A 19878-nucleotide genomic window follows, 5' to 3' on the forward strand; every position below is an offset into this window, starting at 1 on the left:
ACTTACTGCAACCTCGGCCTCCCGGGGTCAAGCAGTGCTTGTGCCTCAGCCACCCAGTTGCTGGGATTACAGACATGTGGCACCACACCTGGCTAATTTTTGTGTCTTTAGTAGAGATGGGGTTTGAACTCCTGGCCTCAAGTGATCCATCTTCCTTGGCCTCCCAAAGTGCTGGGATTACAGGCATGAGCCACTGTGCCTGGCCACTTTGTTTACTTTTATTAAAGTAAAATACACAGAAATATGTGCATATTTCGTGAACATTCAGCTTGATGGATCTTCACAACATGAACACTGCACTTGTATTAAAAAATAGAACATCAGACTGGGCGTGGTGGCTCACACCTGGAATCCCAGCACTTTGGGAGGCCAAGGCAGGCAGATCACCTGAGGTCAGGAGTTCAAGACTAGCCTGGCCAACATGGTAAAACCCCATGTTTACTAAAAATACAAAAATTAGCTGGCCGTAGTGGCAGGTGCCTGTTGTCCCAGCTACTCACAAAGCTAAGGCAGGAGCGTTACTCAAGCCTGGGAGGCAGAGGTTGCAGTGAGCAGAGATTGTGCCATTGCACTCCAGTCTGGGTGACAAGAGCAAAACTCTGTATTTGAAAAAAAAAAAAAAAAAAAGATAAAAAAGAAACACCAGTACTGTAGAAGATTTCTTTTTGGCTCCTCCACTTCCTACCTACCACTCCATACTCAAAGGATAACAACTTTCTTGACTTACAGTAGCATAGATTAATTTTGCCTATTTTAGTACTTTATATACTTGGTATTTTGCAGTGCATACTTTTTTATATGTCTGGTTTTGTTCATTCAACACTATGCATGCAGTTCATTTTCATTGCAGGATAATATTTCATTGTGTGAATGAAATGTACAATTTATTCTACTGTTGAGGAATTTGAGCAGTGTCTTAAGTCTGTTTTGTGTTGCTATAAAGGAATACCTGAAGCTGGGTGATTTATAAAGAAAGAGATACTTAATTTGGCATTCAGTTCTTCTGGCTGAAAAGTTCAAGATTGGGCATCTGCATCTGGTGAGGGTGTCAGACTGCTTCCAATCACAGTAGATGAAGAGGAGCTGGCATGTGCAAAGATAACATCTTAAGAAAGGAAGCAAAAGGGGAGGGGAGGGAAGGTGCCAGGCTCTTTTAACAACCAGCTTTTAGGAACAGAGCAAGAATTCACTCACTCCCTAGGGATGGCACTAATCTATTCATGAGGGATCTGCATTCATGACCCCAACATTAGGCCTCACTTCCCAACACCACCATACCAGGAGTCAAATTTTAACATGAGTTTTGGTGGAGACACACAAACCATAGCAGGTAATTTCCATTTGGGGCTATCAGTTCCGCCTAAGTTTTTAAATTAGTGGTTGAGAAAGGTGGTAGTAAGAGGAGTCATACCTCTGTTTATGACATCAGTGAACACATACAGTCTGTACAATGAGTGAATATCTAAAGAAACTGGTAAGAAATCAGAGAAAACATTTTAATCAAGGTCAATGAATTAATGTAAAAGGCCTCGACTCTATACCTAAGCATTTTATGGCAGTAGTTCCCAAAACCAGAAAGAACTACCTATGGAACTTAAAAAATACACAGATGTCATATTTAATATTTGCTTATCTTTCTTGACAAATATATTCAAAGATACACTCCCACATATAGACTAATGATTCATTGATAAGAACTCAAATCAAAGGAGACCATTTAAGGTTACTAATGTATATAAAGTACTTTTGGTTGTAAGCAATAGCAGCCATGCGTGACTACTTTAAGCCAAACAGGAATCTATTAGAAGGAAACTGGAAGAAATCATAGATTTACAGGAGATGGAAACAGCTAAGACAAAAGTCAAAGATGACTCTGGGACAGTCAGCATCCTTGAGCTCCAGATACCTTCACCCTGGAGTTTTAATATAACTTAACTCCCACCACTACTAGGAGAGAGAAATGCCCACTGCCTTCCAGGTCAGCCAGACTTAGTAAGGATCAAATAAAGCAAACAGCTTTGGAGACCCTTCCCTGGGTATCATGGAATCATTCTCAGAGCAAAAGCAATTTTGAGGAAGGCCATCACCATAAAAATTGTCCACTGCTAGCGCAGTTATAAGCAAACTATTTGTCTTCTAAATAATTTGCCTATACATTGTCTTGCATGATTAGTATAAGAGCAAATCAGAGCATAAGAAGAAAAAAATTACTGGATATTTACATATTATAAAATATTATTACATTGCAGACACCTTGTTAAGGTTGTCACATGAATGATCTTGTTTACTGCTGTTACCTTCATCTTATAGATGAAGAAGTTGAGGTTCAAAAAGGATAGATAACTTTCTCATGTTTAGAACAGTGTGTGTATTTGTTAACACATTGAAGAAAGTAGAAAAATACTTTTAATTCTGGGTTATATAATTGAGATAATTTTCTCCATTATCCCTTTCTATATATTTTTCCAGACTTGCCTCAGTGAGCATTGTGTCACTTTTATAATCAGAAAGTTTTAGTTTTTAATATTCATGTTTTTTATTTTATTGTATTTTATTTTTTGAGACAGAGTCTCGCTCTGTTGCCCAAGCTGGAGTGCAGTGGCTTGATCTAATTGCTACCTCCACCTCCCAGATTCAAGTGATTCTTGTGCTTCAGCCTCCCGAGTAGCTGGGATTACAGGTGCACACCTCCACACCCAGCTAATTTTTATATTTTTGTAGAGATGGGGTGTCACCATGTTGGCCGGGCTGGTCTCGAACTCCTGACCTCAAGTGATCTGCCCACCTCGACCTCCCAAAGTGCTAGGATTACAATGTGAGCCACCTCCCCCAGCTGAATTCATATTCTTCTAATGCATAATTGATTTTCTAGGAAACATGCCTAAACAAACAATCCTAAATACAGACAAGGTATTGTTTTATTCAGATGAATATCACAGCTTTGTTTTTCGTTTTTTGTTTTTTGAGAAAGGTTCTCACTTTGTTGCCCAGGCTGCAGTGCAGTGGCATATTCATGGCTCACCATAGCCTTCCATCTTACCGGGATCAGGTGATCCTCCCACCTTAGCCTTTTGAATAGCTGGCACTACAGGCCTGTGCCACCACCTTGGCTAATTTTTTTGTATTATTACTATTATTGTTTTGTAGACATAGGGTTTTGCCATGTTGCCCAGCTAGTCTCAAACTCCTGGGCCCAGGCAATCTGCCTGCCTTGGCCTCCCAGAGTGCTAGGAATTACAGATGTAAGCCACTCTGCCTGGCTACAGCCTTGTTTTTCAAGTAAAACATAGAAATGTTAAATTCTTTAATTGAATTTGTAATCTGGAGAATGTCTGTGTCAAGGTTAAGTGGAAGGTGAATCAAAATACAAATATCACACGTGTTAAAAATTAAACCTGTAAACCTGTGGAATGAAAAGAAAAAAGTGAGAGAGTAGACCTTCTGGTTTTTTCCCCACCATTTCTTGTTTCCTATACAAACTTAGGATGTTTCAACTTACGTTTTTCAACTTCACAACAGTGTGAAACCAATACACATTCACTGTGCTTCTCAACTTACAGTGGGCTGTGTCTGGATAAACTCTTAATAAGTTGAGAATATCATAAGTTGAAAGTGCACTCTCAACTTTTACAATATTTTCAAGTTATGATGGGTTTATTGGGATATAACTTCATCGTAAGTTGACGAGCGTCTGTATTATTTCAAGTTTTCTGTAGAGATCTTGGAAATAGAAATAATTTTAAAATGCAAAGGAAATAACTAAGCACACTGTAGAAGCCAGAATGTGGACAGGAGAGAGAAAGAGTTGTTAATAATAACTCAAAAGAAGAAATGCATCTTATAATCAATAAGTAATTGCATAAGTCCCCCCTCCCCTGCAGTTTTGCTTTCTATAAATTCAGTTACCCGAAGTGAATGACAGTCCAAAATAGGTGAGTGCAGTACAATAAGATACTTTAAGAGAGAGGGAAACACCACGTTCATATAACTTTATTACAGTATATTTTTATTCTGTTTTATTGTTGTTAATCTCTGCTGTGCCTAATTTATAAATTAAAATTTATCATAGGCTGGTATATATAGGACAGAACACATTACAGGCTGGACACGGTGTCTCACGCCTGTAATCCCAGCACTCTGGGAGGCTGAGGTGGGTGGATCACCTGAGGTCAGGAATTCAAGACCAGCCTGAACAAAATGGTAAAACCCCCTCAGTACTAAAAACACAAAAAATTAGCTGGGTATAGTGGCACATACCTGTAATCCCAATTACTTGGGAGGCCGAGACAAGAGAATTGCTTGGAACCCAGGAATCAGAGGTTACAGTAAGCCAAGATCACACCACTGCACTCCTGCCTGGGTGACCGAGTGAGATTCCATCTCAAAAAACAAAATACCACAGTATAGGTAGAAGAAAATAATTCAAATGTCCCTAGCATGAAGAAAAAATATTAAGATGAGGGATATCCCAATTATCCTTAGTTTATCTTGACACATTATATAAAGTATCGGAATATCACATGTGCCCTGAAAATGTGTACATCTATCATATATCAGTTTTAAAAATGAAAAACAAAGTCATGAGAATTGGAAAGGAAATAAAATGGTAACTATTTGTAGATTGTCTAACAGTATACCTATAAAATCCAAGGTAATCAAAGATAAAAATTAAAAGTATTAAGGGAGAAAGTTATAAAATTAGCATACAGAATAATAGCATTCATATAATATTACAGTAAGCAGTTAGAAGATACAATGGGAAAGGAAAAAAGTCATATACAAGAACAACAAAAATAAGTTTTAAAAGGTGTTTCTGCAGCCAAACATGTTTGATCCTTAAATACAGAGAAAAATAAACATGAATGAATACCTAAGAACATAGACTTCTGCTTCTCACCAAGATGGAATAACTTACATGAAACAAACCAAAGAAAAAAACCACTGAGACCAGGCACAGTGGCTCATGCCTGTAATCCCAGCACTTTGGGAGGCCAAGATGGGTGGATCGCTTGAGACCAGCCTGAGCAATATAGTGACACCTCATTTTTACATAAAATAAAATAATTAGTTGGGCCTGGTGGCTCGCTCTTTTAGTCCCATTTCTTTGGGAGGCTGAGGTTGCTGTGAGCTGTGATTGTGCTACTGCATTCCAGCCTGGATGGCAGAGTTGAGGCTCTGTCTCAAAGAAACAAAGCACTGAGCGAAATATGTGAAAGAACAGTTTTCAAGACTTTGGATGTCAAGCAATGAAGAATGGTGATTATAAAGTAGCCCTATGGTTGCTTCAGCTTACTGCCTGGAGAGATTTTCCAGACTGTGTAAAACAGAAAGGGGGAACCCAGGAAGAAGCTCAGTAGTCTCAAAGTTGAGAAGAACAGGCTGGGAGTCCAGGAAGGTCAAGACAACTATAGTTCACAGACAGGTTATTGGGAAGGCAAGAGCTGCCTTTGAGAGAGAGCGCACTCTGGAAATGCAGTAGGTCTCCCTTCAGTATCCAGCTGAGTACTAGTTAGTGCATGTATGTGAGAAGACCACCCAAGACTGGAAAGAAACACCCTGAAGATGAAACAGTAGTCAGAACTCTTAGTTTAATTTTATAATAGTAAATCATTTCCAAAATATTTATTGAATTGTAAAATCTGAAACTGTACTTACTGAGAGCTACTATATTCCCAAATATTTCCCGTTATTTACTCCTTTAAACTTTACCAATAAAGTACAGAAAGAGCTCATAGAGTTAAAAATATTTCTTTACAAATAAAATTTGCTTAAAAAAAAACAGCAATACTGTCATGTGCTGCCTAGGGCTGTCAAAGACAGACTATATGTAAGACAGTGGTCCCATAAGATTATAATGGAGTTGATTACCTTTTCTATGTTTAGATACACAAATGTTTACCATTGTGTTACAGTTACCTACAGTATTTAGTACTGTCACATGCTGTACAGGTTTGTAGTCTCGGAGCAGTGGGCCATACCATATACCCTAGGAGCATTGTAGAGTCTATATACCGTGTAGGTTTGTGTGAGTACACTCTGCTGTGTTCACTCAATGACGAAATAACCCAATGAAATATTGCTCAGAGCACATCCCCATCATTAAGCAACACATGACTGCACAGACAGAGTTCAGTAGTATCCATTGGGAGTTTCAGACATCCACTGGGGGTGTTGGAACATGTCCCATGAGGAAAAGGAGGGACTGCTGTAATACATAGTTTGTAATCATGACATCATCAAAAGTATTAACATTTTTATTATATTCATATACTTTAAAATATTGTATGTCTGACCAGGTTAGACATTACTTACACTTTATTGTTTTTATACTTGATTTATTATAATACTAAGCTGTCAATATTACTGTCAATTATTATGGTTTTTTAAATAAAGCCATTCTTAATATTTTTATGAATAGTGACGAAGATTAGTTAAGCACTCTGGCTTTCAGGGAAAGGGTGTTTTATTTTGTTATGGGAATAGAGCAGTATGATCTCTCATGGACCTGTCACCTAGCTTTGATTATTAAAACATAGCCAGTCTTGTTTCATTTACACCCACCCTGTCACAGCTTGCCTCTATCCTCCTCTTCCTGGGTAGGTTATTTGAAGCAAGTCAAAGCAGAGGTTCTGGTGTATTTTTTCTTGTAGTTTTTCCCAGGGATAAGTGCTTATCAGTTTTTTTTGCCAATAATTTTCTTAGAATTATGTGGAGCACAAAGTTTGAAGAGCACTAAATAGTATTTAGGAAAGTCTATGCATCTAACTGCATAAATCCTTCAGTGGTGAGAAAGTTGCTTCAGCCTTCTATTAACTCATGTTTGGGCAGTCCTTAACACGCTTACCTGATAACAGCCTTTCAGATATACTTTCAATCCTTTTGTGTTGTTTCTAGTAGCTTTTACATAATCATTCTCCTGGACACGTTGAAATGGCCTATCTTAATATTGTGACTCATTTACATACAAAAATAAGTATTATTTTATGTATGTAGAAAACATTGCTTGAGGCCAGGCCTGGTGGTTCATGCCTGTAATCCCAGCAGTTTGGGGGGCTGGGGCGGGTGGATCACGAGATCAGGAGATCGAGACCATCCTGGCTAACACAGTGAAATTCTGTCTCTACTGAAAATACAAAAAAATTAGCCGGGCGTGGTGGCGGGCGCCTGTAGTCCCAGCTACCCGGGAGGCTGAGGCAGGAGAAGGGCGTGAACCCAGGAGGTGGAGCTTGCATTGAGCCAAGATCATGCCACTGCACTCCAGCCTGGGTGAGAGAGCGAGACTCTGTCTCAAAAAAAAAAAGAAAACAAAACATTGTTTTAATGTGGAATTAGAAGTGCTGTCAGACCAGAATAAAGTTCTCAATAAATCATAAAGCATAAGGAACATAAGGGTCTTATCGTCACTCAATTTCACATATAGAATTTGTATTTAAATATGAATATATTCACAAGCACACACAGATGTGTACGTGCAATTTGGCCACTCATTCTAAGTGTGGATTTCTAGAATATTGGGTAGGTTTCTTTTTAAAACACTACTCTTGACCCTTAAAGTATAGAATATCTTATGTTACACCTAATGTACTCTGTACTCCTAAATAATTTCTTCCAGTTTTATTTATAAACCACTTATATATGTTTAAGTGTTTGAATGTTTATATGTCCATTCCCATGGATATTGATCATCTTGATGTGTGACTAAAGTCTTACCCAGATGCTAAATGTTTCAAGTTTTGCAAACCAAGTGGCAAAATCAAGGATGATGTTATGAAGATATTTATATAACTATTTAAAATGTAACCATTTTAAACTGGAGGGGCCAGTGGTTCACTCCTGTAATCCCAGCACTTCGGGAGCCCGAGATAGTCAGATCGCTTGAGCCCAGGATTTCAAGACCGACCTGAGCTCAAGCATTCCACCCACCCTGCCCTCCCAAAGGTCGAACAGCATAGTGAAACCCCGTCTCTACAAATATTAGATAGGTGTGGTGGCCAATTTGCCTGTAGTCCAAGCTATTCAGGAGGCTAAGATGGGAGAATCACCTGAGCCTGCGAAGATGAGGCTGCAGTGTGAGCAGTGATTGTGTCACTGTACTCCTTCCTGGGTGACAGAGTGAGACCCTGTCTTAAAAAACAAAAAACTGAAATAAACCATTCTTGGCCCATGAGTGGTAGTTTACTAACCCTTAGCGTAGAGTATAGTCACTATTTAATACTTAGTGTCTAGTAAATCATGGAGACAGGCAATAATCTCAAACCTGAATAATACTTTTTTGGAATTTCAAAATTTATGGCAAAAAGAACACTTGATCATTGTGGAAAAAAATTGGTACAGGCAAGCATCATGAATTTTTAAAAGAACTCATAATTCCCAAACCTACAGATTAAACATTGTTAATAATTTATTGTATCACCTTCCAGCCTTTTGTCTATACATGTGGGAGTATATTAGTTTAAAATAAGTTGGATTATTCTAACAATTTGGTTTTATAGTCCTTTTCTATATACTATTCTATGGTGGATATTTTCCCAGGTCATTAATCTGAATAATGTAATACATTTTTAGACAAAGTAATTTAAGGAAAGTTAAGTTTTTTGAAAGTGAAGTATTTTTCTGAGTGTGTTTTTAAAAAATTCTATGTTTTTTTTGACAGAGTCTCACTCTGTCACCCAGGCTGGAGTGCAGTGGCACGATCTCAGCTGACTGCAAGCTCCATCTCCCGGGTTCACGCCTTTCTCCTGCCTCAGCCTCCTGAGTAGCTGGGACTACAGACACCCGCCACCACGCCCGGCTAATTTTGTTTTTGTATTATTAGTAGAGACGGGGTTTCAACGTGTTAGCCAGGGATGGTCTTGATCTCCTGACCTCATGATCCACCCACCTCAGCCTCACAAAGTGCTGGAATTACAGACGTGAGCCACCACACCCGGCCTAAAAATTCTGTGTTTAAAAATAATAGCCATGCTTTTTGGAAGCAATGATTTTCTTTTTTTACAGTACAAAAAATAAGAATTAATGAGTTGCATTGCTGCCAAGTTTGAACCACAGCATGCTCACTGTCAGTTACACTTACACATCTTTTTATTAGAAACCCCCTGTAACTCATCAGTTTTCATTTGGGAAGTAGTGATTTTCTAAAAATACAATATTTAATATATTTGCCTTCCCCCTGCCAAATTTGTCCACATGGAATTATATTGAATACTGAATATCGGACAAGATATAAACATTGGCTTGAGAGAGTGATCCAGTAAAAAACAGAGCACTTTATATAGAGAACTCTTCCCTGACAGAAGTAAACTTAAGTCAAAGAAAGAAAGTTAAAGTTAACAAGTTTGTGCTGGGATCTTAACTATGCTTTTTATTTCATTTGTTTATATTGAATGTTTTATGGCTTTAAAAGTAGATCCCATATGATACCATAACACAAATCCCAGTGTTGCTCATTTTTTCCCCTAAAACGTGAGTTTGGTTTGATATCAGTAATTTAATCAAATGCATTTGGTTTCTTTACAGATCTTCTTCAGCAGTATCGTTCTGCTGTGTGCAAAGTAGACAGTGTGAATAAGGATCTTAACAGTCAATTAGAGTACCTTCGCACTCCGGATATGAAGAAGAAAAAGCAAGAACTTGATGAACATGAGAAAAATCTCAAACTAATAGAGGAAAAACTAGGTAAGTCTTTACTTTTTGTTAACTTCTACTTCCTTTATATGGAGATAAATATTTTTTATGAGAATCCAACTGTAAGAAAAAAGAATGCAGATGATTCAGAACTTAACAAAAACTCTTAACCTCCAAGTCCTATCTGATAAATGGTTATAAACTGTTCTTTCACCAGAAGTAGTAAGAGGCATTCTCAGTATTTTCTTAATTCTTTTTCTATAAATTATGACATATTCATGTTTGCATTTCTCTCATATAATAATTCCATTGTTTTTATTGTAAAGTTCACTTTCTACATTTTCCATCTTCACAGGTATGACTCCCATACGTAAGTGTAATGACTCATTGCGTCATTCACCAAAGGTTGAGATGACAGATTGTCCAGTTCCTCCTAAAAGAATGAGACGAGAAGCTACAAGACAAAATAGGTGAGTTTGACCTGAGAATTACGTTTGGTTAGTTTACCAAAGTTCTTGGGTCTCACGATAACTTTTTTTTTTTTTTTGAGATGAAGTCTTGCTCTGTCACCCAGGCTAGAGTGCAGTGGCACAATCTTGGTTCACTGCAACCTCCACCTCCCACGCTCAAGGGATCCTTGTGCCTCAGCCTCCCGAGCAGCTGGCATTACAGGCATGCACCACCATGCTCGGCTAATTTTTTGGTTTTTTTTTTTTTTGTAGAGATAGGGTTTCACTGTGTTGGCCAGGCTAGTCTCAAACTCCTGACCTGCCCGTCTTGGCCTCCCAGAGTGCTGGGACTACAGGCGTGAGCCACTGCGCCTGACTGGGTAATCATACTTCAAAAACAGTATGCGTTCATGTGTAATTCTTCCTTTGAGCCAGAATATTTTAAATTTAAAAAAAAAAGTAATAATGAAGATAAAACTTAAGCATTATATTCTCTTAGGATACTCAATCTTCTAAATAACTTGTGCCAGTTATTTAGAAATGTTAATAGTTTATTTTTATATTATGTTAAAAGTCATTGTTAAGAGTCAAATTGCTTATCTATTGTTTGGCTCACTGCATTCTCTTAGGATCAGTAACTTAATAAGTATAGAATATGCAAAACCATTTGTAAATCGCTTATTTTAAAATTGCTTATAATTTTTGCTTTGGAAAATCAGATGCCATTTCGATCACCAAAAAACCAACACAGCCATTTCCACCCTAACTTCATAGTAAGAAAACTGTCCCTTTTAGATTAAATGTTAGTAAAGTCATCCCACGGAAGGATATCATGGTACTGGTGTTTCTCTTTTATTATTTCAAAAGGTTTAATGGTAGACTCTACCTGAATATGTTTTCTCATATCGACTGTAGAGGAATTCCCTTGAAACTATGGTGTTTGGAATTGGTATTCTTTGCCCTGTCCATCTGCATATTCTACATTTATTCAGTAAAGATTTGAAATCTCACTCTGTGGTATATGTTGCTGGGTGAATAAAACTGACATGGTTCTTGACTCCGTTGGAATTCTGTAATTCTCTGCAGTAGAGGAACAATTTAAAAAGTAAGCTTTTTTCTATTTAAAGGAATGAAAAGGCCAGGTACAGTGGCTCACGCCTATAATCCCAGCACTTTGGGAGGCCGAGGCGGGCGGATCACGAAGTCAGGAGATCGAGACCATCCTGGCTAACGTGGTGAAACCCCGTCTCTACTAAAAATACAAAAAATTAGCCGGGCGTGGTGGCCCACGCCTGTAATCACAGCTACTCGGGAGGCTGAGGTAGGAGAATTGCTTGAACCCAAGAGGCAGAGGGTGCAGTGAGCCAAGATCACACCATTGCACTCCAGTCTGGGCAACAAGAGCGTAACTCCGTCTCAAAAAAAAAAAAGAAAGAAAATAAGAAATGAAAAAATGATGAAGTAATAGAAAATGATAGAGAAACAATATCAGTTGTCAGGAGAGATGCTTTGAAACAGAGAACTGAAGCATGGGAAGGAACCAGCCATATAGGGATTGGTTTCAGTCAGAGGTTGGGAAGAAGGCATGATGCTCTAAGAAAATAACAGATGTGGCATGTCTGAGGAACTGAAAAGATGTTAGTGGCTAAGGCATGGTATGCAGGAAGGAGAGAGCCAAACTGTTGTTGAACATAGAGGCAGAGGCCAGATTATGAATCTCCTCCATCATGTTGCAAAAAAATTCTGTTTTAAGTTCATTGATATCCCTTATCACACATGTAGGCATGTGAATGATATGTTCATGGGCGTGAGGTGTATACAGATGATTAAGCTGATCATTCAAAGTGTGCTGGGGCAATTTAGCATCAGAAAGACTCTTTGCAGTAGATTTAGACATATAATTTTTAGAAATCATGAGTTCAAAATGATGCAAAAATCCCTTATTGGTCACCATTGCTGGTTAGTAGGGCACTTGCTTGTGACTGAAAATTTATATATTCATATAGAAAAGACATATGTATGAACTATCAGGTTACCAAATAGTTACAGAAAGTTCTTCTTTATAAAATTCTTTTTTGTAGAAAGTTCTTATATTGGTTAAATAATATGGTGTCTGGGATATACTCTTAAAATATTCCAGGAAAATAAAGTGGCAGAGGATATCAAAACAAGACTTGGCAAAATGTTTTCATTACTGAAGCTTGAAATAGGAAATTCACTGTATTATTCCCTCTGCTTTTATGTAGGTTTTTCATAATTTTTTAAAGCAGTATTTTATGAACAGTGGGATTATTTTTTTTAGAGACCAGAACCCACTTCCCACTAAGGAAATTCCTCAGGTGCAGTTCTAGGCTAAGATGTAAGGTACATGTTTTTGTGCCACAGTCTCAGCACTAAATTTGTCCTACACCTTCCAGTTACTACAGCACTACTATGGACATTAATTTGGATCTTGTTAATTTAAGATTTTGTAGCAATTCAGAGAGAGTTTTTTTGTTTATAATATTGTTAGTAATATAATGATCATCAGTCATGTGTATACATATATCAAATGGTTTACTTTACAGTGTTGTACTATACGTGAGTCACATATATAATTTTAAATTTTCTAAAAGCCATTTTAATACATGTTATTGAACCCAATATCCAAAATATTTCTACATGTAAACAAAGTTAAAAATGATTAATGATCTATTTTACATTCTTTTTTAAAAAATACAAAGTTCACAGTTCAGAAGACAGCAAATCTCAATTAGGACTAGCTATATCGCAGGTACTCTGGAGCCACACATGGCTGGTGGCTACTGTTCTGGACAGCACAGGTCTAGAAAGAGCTGATGATCATAACATCTTGTATCCTGTGCATCCTTACCTCTATTCCATCTTTCGGAGGCAACCCTTGTTTTAACTGTTAATTTTTAGTTACTCTGTCGTTGCCTCCCCTTTTAAAAATTACATTATTATGGCTATGTAAATATTGTTCAGTACTAGGCAAACTTGTGTGCTAGAATTACATTTCCTTCTTTATACAGGTCTAATGTCATGACTCTTACTTAGGCCACCAGTTAGAGCTCCAAACATCAGGCTCAAATCTTCCTTACTCTGTTATTCTTAAAATCACGTGAAGTGTTATTCCAGTTGTTACTAAGACTCTTTCTTGTTGTTGACTTTTCTGGAGGTTTTAATTGCCACCTTTTTTTTTCTTTCCCTATGTATTTTAATCACATCTTCTTCCTGCTGTACCAGTGACTAGTAACTGTGCAGGCCTCCTGTAAATCTGCCATCCTGGGTCTTCCTTAGTTACTCTCTTGGATTATATCCATTATTTATTGGATTCCATGTCTTTCTCTCTCTTATAAATTCCTTAGAAAAAGTGTGTAGAAAGGTAACTTGGAGCCCTTCCATGTCCGATAATGTCTTCATTTTGCGATCACATTTGATTGAGGTTTTCCGGGGGATAACAGGATAGAAACAAGGCTAGAATATACTAAAGGTGAAGGGACTGGGAAATAGTCTAGAAATAATAGGAGACAGTCTGCCTGATTTAGCCCCAGAAACACTATGAACTCAGAGTCAGAACAAAAGAGTGAGAAATATGCCGGGCGCGGTGGCTCACGGCTGTAATCCCAGCACTTTGGGAGGCCAAGATGGGCGGATCACGAGGTCAGGAGATCGAGACCATCCTGGCTAACATGGTGAAACCCCGTCTCTACTAAAAATATAAAAAACTAGCTGGGCGAGGTGGTGGGCGCCTGTAGTCCCAGCTACTCGGGAGGCTGAGGCAGGAGAATGGCGTAAACCCGGGAAGCGGAGCTTGCAGTGAGCTGAGATCCGGCCACTGCACTCCAGCCTGGGTGACAGAGCAAGACTCCGTCTCAAAAAAAAAAAAAAAGAGAAGTCCAGCAACTCTCTGTTTGGGAGTCTTCTCTCCCAAACAGGGTGAGTGGCAAATAAAAAGGACAGAATAAAATGGAAAAGGAAAGGAAGCCACAGCCTAGAATGTACCAGATTTTCAACCCAAACTTTGAAAGCTTTGTTTCCTTGTCACCAGGCATGAAAAGATGCCACTACAAAGTTAGGTAACAATGGAAATGAGTTAAATGTTGGTATATTGGCTTTTGGTAGTTTGCTGGCACACTAGGACCTAATGCTGGCCTCTGGGAACCAAAAGGCTGATAATTGGCTCTGCACCTGCACATTTATCTTTTTTTTTTTAATTCAACAATTTTTACTTATTTATTTTGTAGAGATGGGGTCTTGCTGTGTTGCCCGGGCTGGTCTCAAGCTACTGTCCTGCCGCGGCCTCCCAAAGTACTGAGATTACAGGCCTGAGTCACCATGTTCAACCCAACATCCACATGTTTAAAGCAAAACCTGTGGACCCATGACCTTGCTATGCCCTATCCCAGTTATAGTTACCATCAGATCCTACTCAGAGAAGAGACTTGATGGTAAAACAGTTCTATTTTTATGATAGTAGAAGAAATTCCAGCTAGCAACATAATCCTCTCAAATGTAATTGTACAACCAAGAATCATCACACAAATGAGGGTAGCCAGCAACATGAGAGACAAAATTCAAGATGAGCTCCAAAATCAACCTGGAGGACAATTTTGTAAAGAGACTAGATCTCTTTTATAAAATTGTAATTACTATGTAGCAGAAAGGAGCCAGGACAAGAGTGAATAAACAGATTACAAATATTGTTGCTGAAATAAAAAGTTCAATAGGAGGACTAAAGTCAAAAAGAAAACTTTCCAAATACAAAAAGAGTTAGAAGACAGAGAACCAATTCAGACTATTAGGAATCTAGAAAGAAGAAAATAAAGAAGAAAATGGAGAAGGAAATGCTATCATGTGGAAGAGAATTTCTCAGGGATGAATGAAATTAATTGAATGCCCAGCAACAATGACTGACAGAATGCTCACTAAGACACTTCATAGTAATACAGTATCATGTCAAGGAAAGGGAGAAAGAATGTCAGTGTTTTTAGAGAGCCAAAGAACCATATTTTCACTGTATCCTTTAGCACATGGGGAGACACACACACACACAGAAAGCTATCATTTGTTTAGCTTTTTGATGGCAGTATTAGAAGTTTAGGTTGAAAATTTGGTGTATTCTGGGCTGTGACTTTCTCCCCTTTGCATCCTGATTATCTTCAGGAAATTTGTTAAAATCACTATTAGGGATTTTCTCATCCTCAGTCTTTTCCTATTCTCTATAAATCTTTAATAAATCTCACACTCTCAAAAGGTCAGAGCATTTGAAATAAAAATCTTAACAGTATTGAATATTGATATATTTCATCCATACAATCGAACAAATTTAATAGTAGGAAAGGCAATAGGTACATTATATGTGTTTCTGTATATTTATGTTTATGTTTTTATTTACATATGTATATTGAATATATATTTGTTAGCACTTACAGATCACATACTATGTTTCAACTTTAAGATTTCATTAACTATGAAAATGTCATTTTATGAAACATTAAAGAAAAATATTGCCAGTTAACTCAACATTATAAAGTACATCTGGATTTCAGAGATGTTAATTGTGAAAAAATATCTTAGAATTCATTAAATATGCTTAGCAATATATGATACTATGCAGTAGACTCCATTGTTTTCTTGAAAAGAGGCTTCAGTTTTCTAAATCATTTTCCACTTATAAAGATTAAAAATTAGTTCTGTTAAAAATGTGTATCTTCTATTTGGAGATGGCAGTTCAGGGAACTATTAGAAAATATTTAGATAGATCTGAATTTTTTAAATCTGTAGGTACATATGTCAAGGTGTTCACTGTGTTCATCTATATGAATGGGATTATGAATATTAATTATGTTTTATTTTGCTTGTCTTTGTTACTTTTCTGTAATAAGCATTATAATTCCTGTTCTTAAAATAAGTTCATTTAAGGAAAAGGGGGTGAAAAGCAAAAATCTGCAGAATGTGGGTCTGAGATAATACCATTTCAAAGCACTGTGATACAGATTATATATATTATATACTGTGTGTGTGTTAACTACTTTTATTTGGGGGCTTGTTTTGCATACATGTGAAGGAAATGATTGTATATAAGGATTTAATTAAATCTGTTTATACCAAGAATTATAATTAAGAGAATATGGTTTCATTGGATATTTAAGCATCCAGGTGTGATGAGGGGAGTTCAGGGAAGGGAAACCTTTGGTACATAAAACTTTGTTTTCTTTCCCCTTTGACCAGGATTATAACCAAAACAGATGTGTGAGAGGTGACAGAGAGAAGAGGCCATTGGTCTCAATAAGAATGCCCTACTTTCTGCATCTCTGTTTCAGAAGACCAAGAGGGTGACTTTCCAGACTGAGTATTTCTGGGGACAATACAAGTACCTGGGCATGAATTTCCATTTTGATTCAGATGGGACTGGAAACAACCATTCAATTTTATGAATCTTACTGGACATTATGGATCTACTGGAATTATTCCAGACGTTATGCCCTTTGGTTGTCATTACCTTGCAAATGTGTAAGAGGAAAATGTGCTAATATGGCAGTGACTGTAAAACTGGCACATGGCATTTATTAATCCTGAAGAAAAGTATGTGTACTATTTTTCAGTATAAATATAACGAACATGTTAGAACTATTTCTTGAAAACCTTTTTATTACTTTTGCGTGAATTTATTTAACAAAGATGTTTTGTCTTCTGTGTAAGGGAGGTTCTAGAGGCTACATATTTAATTGTAAATATGTGAGGAGACTCAATGCAGAATTCAGGATAAAAATTTTAAAAGCACAGGTATTTAGGAATTGAAATGTTAAGATACCCAGAACAACATTAAATCGATGAGTGAACTTGTGACAGTGGTAGCATTTCAAATTTCAAAAGACTTATCCTGTATATATATATATATATACACACACACATATATATAATATTCAGCAACACCAAGTTTTATAACTATTGTTTGGTTTATTAATACTAGAATATGTAGTCTCAGCCTTAATTTTACATTTACATTATTTTGTAATTTTTTATTACTATTTTTAAGGGGTTAAGGAGAACATACATTCTCACATTAATGTACTTTCTGGTAGAAAGTTGCTGTAAAAACATTTGAAATGTATATTGACTCAACCTAATGTATGTCATATATATGTCTTTGTGTAAGTTCAAGACTATTAATCTGTGAAGTTATTTTGTAAGGACATACATTTGGTAAGTTTGTGTCCCAGGAAATGTATGTGTTTTTAAACCCTTTCTAAATATGCAGGCCGTTAATAAATAAGATTGTTTCTTCCCTACTGAATAGATAAGTGTTTTTCTTTTTAAAATTGGAAGCTTTGTGAAAGTTATCTTGTTAAAAAACTATAATGATGTTAACCTATCTTTATAATTGGAAATTATTTAAACTGTTGTTACAGAAAAAACAAAATGGCAATTATAGAATTAGCTATGGGGAAGATTGGCTCCCATAGTACTACAGGTTGAGTATCCCTTATTGAAAATGGTTGGGACCTGAAGTGTTTTGGATTTTGGTTTTTTGTGGGCTTTTTTATTATTTTGGAATATTTGCATTATATTTACCAGTTTAGCATCCCTAATCCAAAAATCTTTCATTAGAAATTGGAAATCCTTCAATGAGCATTTCCCTTATATGTCATATCTGCGCTCAAATGTTTTGAATTTTGGAACATTTCTTGTTTCTGATTTTTAGATTAGGGATACTCACCCTGTACCAATATTTGCAATCCTTAGACATTAGATTATATGAAAATGATTGATAGGTAAGAAAGGTTAAAGAGAAATCACTTCTTAGAAACCAGACTTGAAAGTATAATTAATATGTGGAACTAGTTTGCTTTTATAATTCATTGTGTCAAGAAGGAGTAATGTTTTAAATCCAAGGCATTGAGACTATCTAGAAGCAAAAAACCTAGTTTTAAAATTTCTTAATTTTTCTTAGAAGCGTGTTTAAAGGCCGGGCGTGATGGCTCACGCCTGTAATCCCAGCACTTTGGGAGCTGAGGTGGGCGGATCATGAGGTCAGGAGATCGAGACCATCTTGGCTAATACGGTGAAACCCCATCTCTACTAAAATTACAAAAAATTAGCCGGGCGTGGTGGCAGGCGCCTGTAGTCTCAGCTACTCGGGAGGTTGAGGCAGGAGAATGGCGTGAACCCGGGAGGCGGAGCTTACAGTGAGCCAAGATTGCACCACTGCACTCCAGCCTGGGCAACAGAGCGAGACTCCGTCTCAAAAAACAAAAAAAAAAGTGTGTTTACAAACATGTCTTTTTTTTTCCTTTAGCAACAGTGGCCTCACTACATTGCCCAGGCTCGTCTTGAACACCTGGGTTCAAGCAGTCTTCCTGCCTTGGCCTCCCAAGTAGCAGGGATTACAGGCATGCACCAACATGCCAATTTTTATTGCTTAAAATGGCAAATTCTCACACCCATATCTGTACATTTTTGTTCATTTTATAAAGGCTGATAGAAATGTTCTATCAGTAAAATAAGGTTTTAAGTATGAATATCCATTTGTGTGGAGTTTTTCTACCCTGTAAAAATTAACCTTGTGGTTCCCAGTAATTACAGTAAAAAGTTTTTCTACATTTTCACAGTTGGATTTATCTAAGGATATTTCTCAGCATATTAAGGTATCCTTTTCTACATTTGAGCAAATACTGAGGTTCATATTGTACCAAATGTTAATAAATCACTTTTGTGTTTAATATGTAACACATAGAAACAATTGAAATTTTCTTCTAAGATTTAATACTAGGCTTTTAGTATAAAGGAATGTAACTGGGGAAAAAGAATTAATGCTACAGCCATTTATCCTGTGTTACGTGTTATATAATCTGAAATGTGTCACAATGTTACAATCAGGAATTTTTTTTTCTGGTTTCTTCTTCCAAAGGAAAATAATAGCCTACTTGTATTTTGAAGTAACTGAAATAAAATTATCTCCAAGCCTTTTTGCACATTATGTTCATCAGTTTTCATGTGTACATTTGGCCAGGCCTATGGTAAAAATAGGCTCAATTTACTTAACATTTTATATAGTTTTTGGTATAAGATTCTTTATGAGACTAAAATTTGTTGCATATATAATATTAGATTATTTTAAGTGAAAGTGGCTCCTATTGTTAAATATTAGTGCTAAAAATGTTCAGTCTTCTAAACTGTCTATACTTTGACTCTATGACTTGATTACTTTATAGTCATTTTGAAATTGATGGGGTTAATTCCATTAGATTTTTAGCATAGAATTTTGAAATATGTTTTAGTAAAAAATTTGAATGTTTAAATTTTCATACTGTGAAAGTGGTGAAAAATATTTAAAAGCAACCATTTAAAACCTCTGGAAATGGTCCTGAGGACAAATGGCAATGAAGAAACATCTATGCAAGAACATTTACAAAAATTCAGTAAGGAAGATGAGAATCTGTAGTAGTTTGAACCAAGACTGATTACTCACTTCCACCTCCAAGCTCAGGAAGCAGACTAATGCAGCCAAAAATGCTGGGTTCCTTATCCCACCATCTCCCAGCCAGAAGTTTTTCCCAAAAGGAGCAAGACTTTAGTGATTCTTGTCCTGCCTTCAACTGCCTTTTGCTAGCACTAAGTCCTGGGTCAGTGTGGCCAAGAGGTGAGAGCCATCTTCTCCCCACCAGGCCACAAAACCTTGAACATATGTGCTGAGATTGCTGGGGCCTTGATAGCCCTCTGGCCCATGAAGTAGGGTTCTACCCCAGGAAAAGCAAGCCAACAGGATCTCAGGCTACTGCCCCCTTGCACTGCACTCAGC

General features: G+C 37.1%; 1 protein-coding gene across 5 annotated transcripts in view; it reads left to right on the top strand.

Moving 5' to 3' along the window:
- Nucleotides 1–17373, top strand: part of SMCHD1 (structural maintenance of chromosomes flexible hinge domain containing 1) — a 151134-nt gene extending 133761 nt beyond the window's left edge. For 3 of the 5 annotated variants that reach the window (XM_033178208.1, XM_033178209.1, XM_033178211.1), the window contains 3 exons: nucleotides 9517–9675; nucleotides 9980–10094; nucleotides 11201–11285. In XM_033178208.1, the coding sequence (XP_033034099.1) occupies nucleotides 9517–9675; nucleotides 9980–10094; nucleotides 11201–11237 (311 nt within the window). In that variant the 3' untranslated portion in view covers nucleotides 11238–11285. Of the gene's footprint in view, nucleotides 1–8653; nucleotides 8712–9516; nucleotides 9676–9979; nucleotides 10095–11200; nucleotides 11286–16307 lie in introns of those variants that run through there. The other 2 variants (XM_033178210.1, XM_033178212.1) reach the window with 2 other exon arrangements.
- The last annotated feature ends 2505 nt before the right edge of the window (nucleotides 17374–19878 follow it).

This window comes from Trachypithecus francoisi, unplaced genomic scaffold (assembly GCF_009764315.1).
Source record: "Trachypithecus francoisi isolate TF-2019V2 unplaced genomic scaffold, Tfra_2.0 Lachesis_group19, whole genome shotgun sequence".
Taxonomy (NCBI): domain Eukaryota; kingdom Metazoa; phylum Chordata; class Mammalia; order Primates; family Cercopithecidae; genus Trachypithecus; species Trachypithecus francoisi.